This window comes from Somniosus microcephalus, chromosome 12 (assembly GCF_052327205.1).
Source record: "Somniosus microcephalus isolate GS21.2 chromosome 12, FLI_Smic_1.0, whole genome shotgun sequence".
NCBI lineage: Eukaryota > Metazoa > Chordata > Chondrichthyes > Squaliformes > Somniosidae > Somniosus > Somniosus microcephalus.
In genome coordinates this window covers 226,721,443-226,734,182 of record NC_140998.1, presented here as the reverse complement: position 1 = coordinate 226,734,182, position 12,740 = coordinate 226,721,443, and the positions used below count along the sequence as shown (strand labels likewise).

At 43.4% G+C, this 12,740-nt stretch overlaps 1 protein-coding gene across 1 annotated transcript in view; it reads left to right on the top strand.

Annotated features, from left to right (window-relative positions):
* Positions 1-12,740, top strand: part of LOC147110219 (rap guanine nucleotide exchange factor 2-like) — a 148,960-nt gene that overhangs the window by 27,378 nt on the left and 108,842 nt on the right. Inside the window, exon 8 of the mRNA XM_086002496.1 lies at positions 6,022-6,179. Coding sequence (XP_085858622.1) covers positions 6,022-6,179 — 158 coding nt within the window. The remainder of the gene's footprint in view (positions 1-6,021; positions 6,180-12,740) is intronic.

Genomic DNA, 12,740 nt, shown 5'->3' with positions numbered 1-12,740 from the left:
CGGAAGCCACAGCAATGCAGGCAGCCTAGAGAGCCAAACGTGATTACTCCAGGCCTGGGAACCAGTTTATATTATTTGCATGTCACCTTGTTCATTTAATATAATATTGTAGAACAGTTATATAAAACCTAATACTCTTATTAGTCAATGCAAATAAAGCTTGTTGATTATAAAACTACTCGGGCTAAAAGCTAAGCAGAGTTATTGTCGCTGGACTAACAACCCTTTATTACGACAGTTACTACGGGAAAATCCGCTAACAGTGATCCATTTATATTTTCATGGTGGGTGGCACAATATACCATGAAGGAGAGAAAATGAACATTTTCAAATGGGTAAGGCTGCAGCATTTGGCACCATACTAAAGTACTTTGGTGCCATGCTAATACAAAACAAAACTAAGATATATACAAATAATGATGCAGTTTAAAATTTCATAATAGAAATAATTAAATTGCATTTCCTACACCTATAAGCAGAGGTGTTAAATATAACAAATGTTCATAGTATCATCACTAAACTGCTCACAAATTTTCATATAATTCACACTTAAAATGTAACATTTACACTCAACATATTAATTGAATCAGGTGTCATTATTTTGTGAAGGTGACACCCTTGTAAAACTGTATTGGCCTCTGTGTCATTTGAGAACAGTGAGATCACTACTAGAATAGTCCAAGCATTTTCAATGGGAATTTTTGAAAATTTATGCTAACAGGTTGAAAGCAAAGGCAAGTCCCTACATACAGAGACAAGAGGACAAAACATTGTCCTTTAAGCTTATGAAGCTAATCTTGTGAATAATTTGGCTGCTTATATAATAATCACACTAATTAAGAGATTTCAGCACTGAGAAAAGCTGAGCTCACCTAGCAATTATTAGGTTATTATGCTATGGAGATGTTCACATAAAATTCCCTCAAAATACAATCGATCATAGATCCTTTTTCTTAAGTACCATTTACTCATCCTTAATTCCAGGGTGAACAAAAAGCAGATTATTTATGGAAGCACTATGCACAAGTTGCTACTGAACACAATTCTTTATGAATGAAGGAGAACACAACTCATAATGAATTGTACAGGTCTTTGTCACAAGAGCAAATATGCAGTATTACATTTATACAATGTGTATGTGACCTTCATTTCAATTTTAAATTTATCTTTTAAAGTCTTGGTCCAGTATTTATTTATTTTTTCTCTTGCATAGTACACATCACCACAAAGCAGTGTTCTCAGATACACTATATAAGCATATGATGGTCACTATATGGCGAGGGTGCTTTGCTTCTGAAAGCGACACCACAAAAAAGCTTATTAGATTGGCACAGCTGCGCTTACAGCTAATGTTAGTTGCCATTGAGCTTTAACATTGAGCTTCACTCCTTTCTTAAATATATGGTGGCCTGAGGTGAAGTAGCTCCATGTGAGGTTGTTATCTCATGTCACAGAGTCATAACAGCACATCGAGTCCGTGCCGGCTCTCTGTAGAGCAATCCAGTCAGTCCCATTCCCCCGCTCTATCCCCATAGCCCTGCAAGTTTATTTCCCTCAAGTGCCTATCCAGTCTCCCCTTGAAAACATTGAGGGCTAAAAATTCAGTTGGGCGCCGTTTGGGGCGCCAAGCTCGCCTGGGCGCCGGAATTACCGCTGCGAGCGGAGCCACTTGCGCCATCCCGATATTCAGTTTCTGCGCCCCAAACGGAAGCGGGCCGCTACTCGAGGCTCCCCGCACCCCGCTTGGGGCGCTCACCCTGAATATCGGCGCGCTAAGGGCTGCAGCGCCACACGCTGCGGCATGGCACGCTGCGGTACTGCAGGCCTTCCTCCCACTGTTAAGGGGGAGGTGCCTGCAACAGCGCGATCCCCGATCGCGAGTGCCGGCAAATGAGCCTGGCACCAAGGAGAAGTGCCGGGCTCTCGGGAAACAGCCGGCAATGCCGCGGGGGGGGGGGGGGGGGGGGGGTTTAGGAGGCCGGGGACGGAGGTGCTGGCAGGCGGACGCCGAAAAAGCGGCCGCCCCGCACCTCCACCTTAAGTAGCGCCACTACCGCCACAGGTAGGCCCTGTGAACCGGTCGCGATTTGCGACCGGCGTTAAAGAGGCGGGCGCGACCAAATATGGTCATCGGGGCGGGAGTGGGGTGCTGCGCACACCAATGACGTCATCGGTGGCGGCGCAGCGCTACAGGCTAACGCCGCCATTAGCGCCCCGCTAAATATCGCCGGAGGTGTGGCCAGTGGCGCTAAAGCCAATGAGTGCCCTCTTTGGGCGCAAACTGGTGGCGCAGCCCACTGAATTTCTAGGCCTGAGTGTCTCCGCTTCCACTACTTCCGTCGGCAGTGAGTTCCAGATCCTCACCACTCGCTACATAAAAAAGTTTTCCCTCACGTCCCTCCTGTATCTCTTGCCCAAAACCTTAAATCTGTGTCCCCTAGTCCTTGTAACATCAACTAGTGGGAACAGCCTTTCCCCGTCTAGCCTATCCAAACCCATCATAATCTTGTACACCTCTATCAAATCATCCCTCAATCTCTAATGAAAACAAATCCAGCTTCTCCAACCTGTCCTTGTAGCTAAGATCCCCCATGCCCGGAACCATTCTGGTAAATCTCCTCTTCACCCTCTCAAGGGCCTTCACATCCTTCCTAAAGGGTGATGACCAGAACTGGATGCAACACTCCAGTTGTGGCCTAACCAGCGCTTTATAAAGGTTCAGCATAACTTCTCTACTTTTGTACTCATTACCTCAATTTATGAAGCCCATATGCTTTGCTAACCACTCTCTCAATATGTCCCGCCACCTTCAGGGTCCTATGCACATTAACTCGCAGGTCCCTCTGTCCCTGCACACTCTTTAAAACTGTGCCATTAAGTGTATATAGCCTCTCCCTGTTCCTTCTGCCAAAATGCATCACCTCACACTTCTCTGTATTAAATTCCATCTGCCACTTGTCTGCCCATTCTGCTAGCCTTTCTATGTCCTGTTGCAGTCGATTGGTATCATCCTCACTGTTTGCCACACCCCCAAGTTTGGTGTCATCGGCAAATTTAGAAATTCTACTCTGTATTCCAATATCCATGTCATTTATATATATCAAAAAAAGCAGTGGCCGCAGCACTGACCCTTTGGGAACACCACTGTCTACCATCCTCCTGTCTGGAAAACAGCCATTTACCACAACTTGCTGTTTTCTGTCCTTAAGCCAATTCCTTATTCAAGCTGCCACTGACCCACCTATTCAATGAGCCTCAATTTTGTTAACCAGCCTTCTATGTGATACCTTGTCAAATGCCTTCCTAAAATCCATGTGGACAACATCCATTGCATTCCCTTCATCAATCCTTCCTGTTACTTCATCAAAAAATTTAATTTGATTAGCCAAACATGATCTGCCTTTTACATATCCATGTTGGCTCTCCTTAATTAGCTGAAACCTATCCAAGTGCCCATTATCCTTTCCTTGATTATTGTTTCTAAAACTTTACTCACCACTGATATTAAACTGACTGGCCTGTAGTTACTAGGATTGTCCTTACACCCTTTCTTGAACAATGGTGTCACATTTGCCACTTTCCAATCCTCAGGCACTTCACCCGCATCTAGGGAAGATTTTAACAGGGCTAAAAATAAACCTACCTTTCTTTAAAGTATTTTAAAATGATAAATCTCTGGAAACATTTTTTAACTTTTACTTTCTTCACCTCGTACCTTGTTAAAAGCAGGCCTTGCGCCTGCTTTTCCAGGCGCAGCTGTTTCAGACTTACCTGGACTGAAGCACTGCTGAAAAAAACGGAAGTTGCAGCCGTACGCGCTGCCTATCCGGTGCAGGCGTTTGACCTGTGAAGACCTTTCTCCTTTGAACGGAAGTTCCAGTTTCCAGCGCATGAGCAGTGCATGCGTAAAACTGGCACTTCCGTTGGCCCTACGGGTGAGTACACATTGCGTACACACCCGTAGGGAACGGAATTTCAGGACCAATCATTGTGTTTCCTTTGAAGTTCTACATTGATTTGCTTTGGAAAATGTTTCTAACTCTCGTATTTCTTCCAAGTTCAAAATGAATGAAAAATATTTTTAAATGAATGCAGTAGAACTTCAGGGTTTGCCTGTATATTTTGCTTTCTTTATTTTCTCAATTTTCTCCTCCATCTCCCTTCCTTCTTTGAAAGTGTCATCGGTCCTCACATTGGCTATTCTTCTTGTGTCAGCCTAAAGAGTGTGACAGGTGGTTTATTAGCCGGAACATCATTGTTCTTATCCGGTGTCCACACATCTGCCCATTTCAGCAAGGGTCACTGAAGAGGTCTTGACAGTGGAAAGTCTGGCTGATTGTTTTTCATCTTGCTAGTCTAGGAACACAGAAGCCAGTTGTCACATTTTTCTGGGAAAACTGCATAAATCTAGGAATTAAAACAATACAACTTAACTGTAGACACAAAGGGAGAGATAGACACTGGGACTTAAACAAAGTTGCCATATGTGCTTTAGATTAGAGATTGTGGATGTATCAATGCAGGAAAAACAAATGAATGTGCTGCTACTAATGACTTTGCAAGTATGAATTAAAAGTTGCTGACAGTTTAAAAGAAGTAGAATCAGATATACCTGCCATAAAAAATTTAAACAAACCTCTGGTTCATTTCTAGAGGAATAGAATTCAAAAGTAGGAAAGTTATGTTAAACTTATGTAGAACCTTGGTCAGATCACAATTAGAGTACTGTGCTCAGTTCTGGTCTCCATTTACCAAAAGGGTATAGAGGCACTGAGGAAGGTTCAATAATGATTTCCAAGGATGATACAAGAACTGAGAGGTTATAACTATCAGCAAGGACTGAACCGTCTTGGGACTCTTTTCTCTAGAGAAGGCTGAGAGGTGACCTGATGGGTTTGATTGGGTAGATGTAGAGAAGACGTTTCCACTTGTGGGGGAGTCCAAAACTAGGGGCCAGAAATATAAGATACAGGTACAACACCGGTAATCCGGCACCCAACGGTCCGGCACCTTCAGTGGTCCGGCACGAGGAAGGTTCTGCTGTCACATTACCTCCCTGGGATGGGTCCGGCTCGGGTCCCGGGACCGCCGCCGGGTCAGGATCAGCGCCTGGACTGCGCAGCATCACCGACGGCTCGGCGGAGCGATGGAGCCCAAGCCCGAGCAGCCCGTGGGCGGCGGGGTCGGCGGCGGCACAGGAAGGGCAGCAGTAGGAAGAGGAGGAGCAGGTGGTGGCAGTGTTTGTGGTGACTTTCGACACCTTCAGTGGTTCGGAATTTTCAGTGGTCCGGCACCGGCCTGGTCCCGAGGGTGCCGGATTACCGGTGTTGTACCTGTAATCATCTAAACTTTTGTAAGAAGTCACACAACACCAGGTTATAGTCCAACAGCTTTATTTGAAATCACAAGCTTTCGGAGCGCTGCTCCTTCGTCAGGTGAAGTGGAGAAATGCATAAAGACACAGCTTATATAGTCAGAGAATAATGTCAGATGTTTACAGGTAATCTTTCTGTAAACATCTGACATTATTCTCTGACTATATAAGCTGTGTCTTTATGCATTTCTCTACTTCACCTGACGAAGGAGCAGCGCTCCGAAAGCTTGTGATTTCAAATAAAGCTGTTGGACGATAACCTGGTGTTGTGTGACTTCTTACATTTGTCCACCCCAGTCCAACTCCGGCATCTCCACACCACATCTAAACTTTGTTATTCAGAGGTGATTAGAATGTGGAACTTGCTACCACATGGAGTAGTTGAGCGAATAACATTGATGAATTTAAGGGGAAGCTAGATAAGTACATGAGGAAGAAAGGAATAGAAGGATATGTTGATAGGGTGAGATGAAGTAAGGTGAGAGGAAGCTCGTGTGGAGCATAAACACCGGCTTGGACCTGTTGTGCCAAATGGCCTGTTTCTGTGCTGTAAATGCTATGTGATATGTTTTTTTTACATTAGATTTGTGGTTTAAGATTTGCAACATTGATCCATTATTTACTTGTGTTTCTATTGCTTCTTACAGTGATATTGGTATTGGTCAGTCCCAGGATGACCGCATAGTAGGGCTGAAGCAGTCTAGAAATATAGCACCTGCACTGCCTGTAAGCAGCACCTCATCGTCCAGTAATTCTAACCTGCTGCAGTCTCATAATTGCATTCTTGATTTTAACACCACACCAGGTGAGTGTTAGTTTAACTCCAAAATGAGATTACTGCTTGTTGTATCAGTTGGACAGATGTTCCATATGCATTCTCTTATGTTATGAGGGGGAAGAAACCTCGTTCTCACTAAATTTATTCTATGTGGTACATAGAAAGTTATTTCAAATCAATGTTTGTGAATTTGAACATAAGAAGTAGGAGCAGGAGTAGGCCATACGGCCCCTCGGGCCTGCTCCGCCATTCAATAGGATCATGGCTGATCCGAATCTAGACTCACGTCCACTTCCCTGCCCTCTCCCCGTAACCCCTAATTCCCTTATCTGCTAGGAAACTGTCTATCTCCATTTTAAATTTATTTAATATTGCAGCTTCCGCAGCTCTCTGGGGTAGCAAATTCCATAGATTTACTACCCTCTGAGTGAAGAAGTTTCTCCTCATCTCAGTTTTGAAAGGGCAGCCCCTTATTCTTAGATTATGCCCCCTAGTTCTAGTCTCACCCATCAGTGGCAACATCCTCACCGCATCCACCCGATCAAGCCCCCTCACAATCTTATATGTTTCGATAAGATCGCCTCTCATTCTTCTGAACTCCAATGAGTAGAGTCCCAACCTACTCAACCTTTCCTCATACGTCAACCCCCTCATCTCCGGAATCAACCGAGTGAACCTTCTCTGAACCGCCTCGAGAGCAAGTATATCTTTTCTTAAATATGGAAACCAAAACTGCACGCAGTATTCCAGGTGTGGCCTCACCAGTACCCTGTATAACTGCAGCAAGACTTCCCTGTTTTTATACTCCATCCCCCTCGCAATAAAAGCCAAGATTCCATTGGCCTTCCTGATCACCTGCTGCACCTGCATACTAACTTTTTGTGTTTCATGCACCAGGACCCCCAGATCCCTTTGTGCTGTAGCACTTTGCAGTTTCTCTCCATTTAGATAATAATTTGCTCTTTGATTTTTTCTGCCAAAGTGCATAACCTCACACTTTCCAACATTATATTGCATCTGCCAAATCTCTGCCCACTCACTTAGCCTGTCTATGTCCTTTTGCAGGTTTTTTATGTCCTCCTCACTCACTGCTTTCCCTCCCATCTTTGTATCGCGGCAAACTTGGATATGTTGCACTCGGTCCCTTCCTCCAAATCGTTAATATAGATTGTAAAGAGTTGGTGTCCCAGCACTGACCCCTGCGGAACACCACTAGTTACTGATTGCCAGCCCGAGAATGAACCATTTATCCCAACTCTTTGTTTTCTGTTAGATAGCCAATCTTCCACCCATGCCAGTATATTACCCCCAATCCCGTGATTTCTTATCTTGATCAGTAATCTTTTGTGTGGAACCTTGTCAAATGCCTTTTGGAAGTCCAAATACACTACATCCACTGGTTCCCCTTTATCCACCCTGTATGTTACATCCTCAAAGAATTCGAGCACATTTGTCAAACATGACTTCCCCTACAGCAAATTCGGCATTGGATTAATATTGCAATTTTTTAATACTCTCTTACAATAAAAAATGGGCTATTATAACTGAATGATAATATGATTAACTCTTATCCGTAGGGGAAAAAAATCCCTGAGAATTGTTAGAATTTAAACACTAATGGTAAAAGTGAGGCACCACATGAACCCAAACGGCTACTTGAATTATTAATGTAATTATTCTACTTCTTTTGACCTTGCCGACCAGTAAATTATTATTCAATTGGCAAAAAAAGAGATTAATAGCCTTGAGACAAAAAATTTATAAATATTTACTGGTAAGTACATCAGAGATATAGATTTAGAGTAACATGTAAACTTTGGTTTTACTGAATCGTGATGTTGCCGCAGGTTAGAATGTTGTGTTCTCACTTCATTTTTGAGTCCAGTGTAGACTGATGGGGTTAGAATGATCTCTCTTACCTGTATAGGGTTTAAGTGTTTGAACCTGCGCAGGCTATGCTTAGTGGCTGCAAATCGGCAGCACAAAACATTCAAACTGGGCAAGCTCACTAAAATGGAGAAGTATAAGTAGTGTCTGAAATAGAAAAACTCACGCTGGTGCAGTAAAGGGTGTTCTCTTGAATAGGGTTACAACATATTTGGGGCTGATTTCTTTTTTGCTATTTGTTGTAAAATCATAATTGCATTTTTTACACTCTTGTTTACAATTTCACAAATAGTGATGTAAGGGGTGGTGTGTATGGTCAGCTTTGCCTCTGACTCGCTGAGCGGTTCGAATCGCTCCCACTCCCTTGGTTCTAGACTTTGGACTTATTTGGGGGTTGTAATGAAATTGCAACAGACAACTGAGTTGGTGAAAAGAACTTGGATTTTTATTTGAGACAGGAAAATATACAATACAATAATCTTATCACTTTAAAAGGGGGAACACTTCGGAATATACGAGGGAGAATGACAATAGACAAAATACTTCGCCCCTCTCAATCCCACGACACTAACTAGGTTGGATTCCAGAGGACCAGGGAAATGCTCACCAAACGACTTTCTTGACAGTTGTAGAGGTTCGCGATTTCGGGGTTCTCTTTAGGTGTGGCGGTTGGGGCCTGCCGTACCCCAGACGTGGTGGAAGACTTCACCTGCATTGGTTTTTCGGTCTTCGCGTGTCCGCTGATGCGGTCGGGTGTGTATTGGATCTATCGGGTAAGTACCCAATTTCCTTTGGTTAGGTATAGGGTTTAGAGTCTTTTTCAACAAATCTTACCCAGGGGTAAGTCAGGATAGCTTGTAGAGTGGAAACAAACTTGCGAATCTTCGGTTTCTTCCAGGTTGGTTTCTTGTTGGTTGCGGTGGCCCAATATTACCGAGTTGTTGGTAATATTGTTAATTGTTGGTTACTTGGGGCCCTTGGTTGCCGCGATTCCTTTCTCCTTTCCTCAAGCCTCCGATTCTCCGACTGCTGTGATGATGAGGATGAATGTTCGATGATGCTGGATGAACTGTTTTCTGTTTAAAAGCAGGCTTCAATTATACCATTTGAGGCTTTGCTTATCTGCCGCCAAATCTTCTCTGGCCCATTGTTAATTTTGGCGGTCTCGTTAACTTTAATAGTTTTAAATTCTTTACTGAGTATCGACTTGGTCCCATCTACATTTAATTGATTTTACACTAGTTTCGGGATTGCTTCGAAATCGGTTTAAGTGTGTGAAATGGTTTTGGATGTTTCTCTGAGTGGTTTAAACTGTTGTTCGATTGTCTTCTCCTGCTGGGGCCAGGGTCCCCTTTGTTGATTAGTGGCATGAACTGTATTATTCATATTCTTGATGGTTCTGTAATTTTGGCGGGGACTGTCCTTCCGTAGGCCTATTGTCTTTATGTATGAATGACTGAGACGGTCCAGAACATTCCCAGACAATCTGGCCTATGCCAAATACTCAAACTGTTTGTTTTACAGTGCCTCATCCCAACTCCTTTGTCGCAGCCTTCCACAGGCCTGGACATGCTTTTTAAAATAGCCAAAATCCTGGGATTTTGACTTTAAGCCCCTTTTGGCCCATTATTCTTTTAAACAGTCCAAAAATCTCTTCTCTTCTTGATTTGGGGGAGTCTGTAGAATTTTGTGAACCTTACAGTGAAGAGAGGAAATCTTCCCCAGTGTTGGAGCAGAACAGAAGAATTTTTACTCTACATCTACCACATGCTATATCTGTAAAGATTGCCAAATGCCTAATTATTTATTCCCTAGTAATCCAATTTCTCACCTTAATGAGCTTCAAAAATCTGTTTAGCTAGCTTTTGAATAACTCACCATCATTTTATGCTTTTGACCTGTTAAATTGAAGAAGAAATAAATTATTAATTTCACATACTAACGAACTGAATTGCTTGCAGTCCAGGGTGAGAAGTGTTTGATGTGACCTTAATAAACAGCCTTTTACTGGGTGGGATGTTAGCACACAGACTAGACATTCAAGATCTCCATATACAATATCTGTGCTCTAAATGCACCCGCGTCACAACAAAATATAGTCATGTTCTGGAAAGAACCACTTTTCCGTAAAAGTAGATGCATTTGTTGCTTAATGTGCATTTAGTCCAGGAATCCATTCTACAGGTTATCCTACTAGATAAGAACACTCTGCTTATCACAGAAACACAGTGACATCACCATGTATTTCTTCTACTTTTGTAGTGTAACTAGTGACCTGCTATTTTATAATACAGAAATCCTTCATGGAATTTTTTTGTGGAAACGAAACCCTAATTCTAGAGTTTGATCAAGGATGTTAAAAATAACATAGAGTGGTGTAAGTTAGAAGTAATTGAAAATAAAATCACTGTTGATAATGAATGTTTTTAAATCTTGAAACATAAATATAGTCAAGTGTCACTTATCTGCATATCGAATTACCATGTGTTGAATTATACGCATAGCATCCCTTCCTGACAATCCCATTCCTTGCCAGACCTGTAAATGTCTCACTCCTGGCAAATATGCCTCGCCCTCTCGACGTGATCAATGTACTGTATAGAAAGCAAATGATTTACACTGTTTTGTGTTTTCACTTTTCCTCAATTGAATTTCATGAACACATGAATAACCCTGATAATCACTATTTCTGCCATGCCAACTACTGCTTCTGCTGTTTTTAATCTACCATTTCTTATGTAGCTAACAAGCCCAAACCTCCAAACTGATCCTGTTGCTGCTCCATCCAGCTGATTACTTTGGCTGCCCTGCTGACTCCATTAGTATGTATGGGGGGAGCAGCAATATGACTGAGCAATATTGACGGAGTATGTTTGGGGAGTTTGTCATATATGAAGTAGTAGGTGCCTGTTCTGTTGAAACTGCTAATGGACTGTCATCCATCTTTAAAAAAAAGTTATTCATGGGATGTGGATGTCGCTGGCAAGGCCAGCATTTATTGCCCATCCCTAATTGCCCTTGAGAAGGTGGTGGTGAGCTGCCTTCTTGAACCGCTGCCGTCCGTGCAGTGAAGGTACTCCCACAGTGCTGTTAGGGAGGGAGTTCCGGTGACGATGAAAGAACAACGATATAATTTTAAGTCAGGATGGTGTGTGACTTGGAGGGGAACTTGCAGGTGTGGTGTTCCCATGCGCCTGCTGCCCTTGTCCTTCTAGGTGGAAGAGGCCGCGGGTTTGGGAAGTGCTGTCGAAGAAGCCTTGGGGCAGTTGCTGCAGCATCTTGTAGATGGTACACACTGCAGCCAAGCTTCTTGAGTGTTGTTGCGCTCATTCAGGCAAGTGGAGAGTATTTGATCACACTACTGACTTGTGCCTTGTAGATGGTGGAAAGGCTTTGGGGAATCAGGAGGTGAGACACTCGCTGCAGAATACCTAGCATCTGACTTGCTCTTGTTGCCATGGTATTTATGTGGCTGGTCCAGTTAAGTTTCTGGTCAATGGTGACCCCCAGGATGTTGATGGTGGGGGATTCGGCGATGATAATCCCGTTGAATGTCATGGGGATGTGCCGAGACTCTCTCTTGTTGAAGATGGTCATTGCCTGGCACTTATGCGGCGCGAATGTTACTTGCCACTTATCAGCCCAAGCCTGAATGTTGTCTTGGTCTTGCTGCATGTGAGCATGGACTGCTTCATTATCTGAGGAGCTGCGAATGAAAACAGTATGCAATCATCAGCGAACAACCCACTTCTGAGCTCATGCTGGAGGGAAGGTTATTGATAAAGCAGCTGAAGATGGTTGGGCCTAGGACAATGCCCTGAGGAACTCCTGCAGCGATGTCCTTGGGCTGAGATGATTGGCCTCCAACAACCACAACCATCTTCCTTTGTGCTAGATATGACTCTAGCCAGCGGAGCGATTACCCCCTTATTCCCATTGCCTTCAATTTTACTAGGGCTCCTTGATGCCACACTCGGTCAAATGCTGCCTTAATGTCAAGGGCAGTCACTCTCACCGCACCTCTAGAATTCAGCTCTTTTGTCCATGTTTAGACCAAGGCTGTAGTGAGGTCTGGAGCCGAGTGGTCCTGGTGGAACTCAAACTGAGCATCGGTGAGTAAGGTCCGCTTGATAGCACTGTTGACGACACCTTACATCACTTTGCTGATGATTGAGGGTAGACTGATGGGGCGGTAATTGACCGGGATGGAATTGTCATGTTTATTGTGGACAGGACATACTTGGGCAATTTTTCACTTTGTCAGGTAGATGCCAGTGTTGTAGCTGTACAGGAACAGGATGCAAGTCATGACATATCTGCACATTTACTGTGAGTTGCTGCGCAGTTCTTTTTACCCATCCTAGCCAAAGACAACTGCTACTGGGAAGCATAATACAACTTCCTTAGTAACTCAGGTACTCATGGCTATCTTCCTCTTACTTATTTTCTAATAACCTTTGATTAATATCTATTAAATTCACATTGATATTGTCCATAGCTTACAGAGATGAACAATTTTGGGAGATTACCTGATAACCATATTATTCTCACGTCACAAGGGATGTGAAATAAGCAGAGGAATTGCAGGACTTGATTGGAAAATACTAACACAGACAGATCAGGAAAGGGATCTGGGGTCATAGCCGATTGATCTTTTAAAACATCAAGCCAATATCTGGCTGGTATCAAGAAAACAAATGG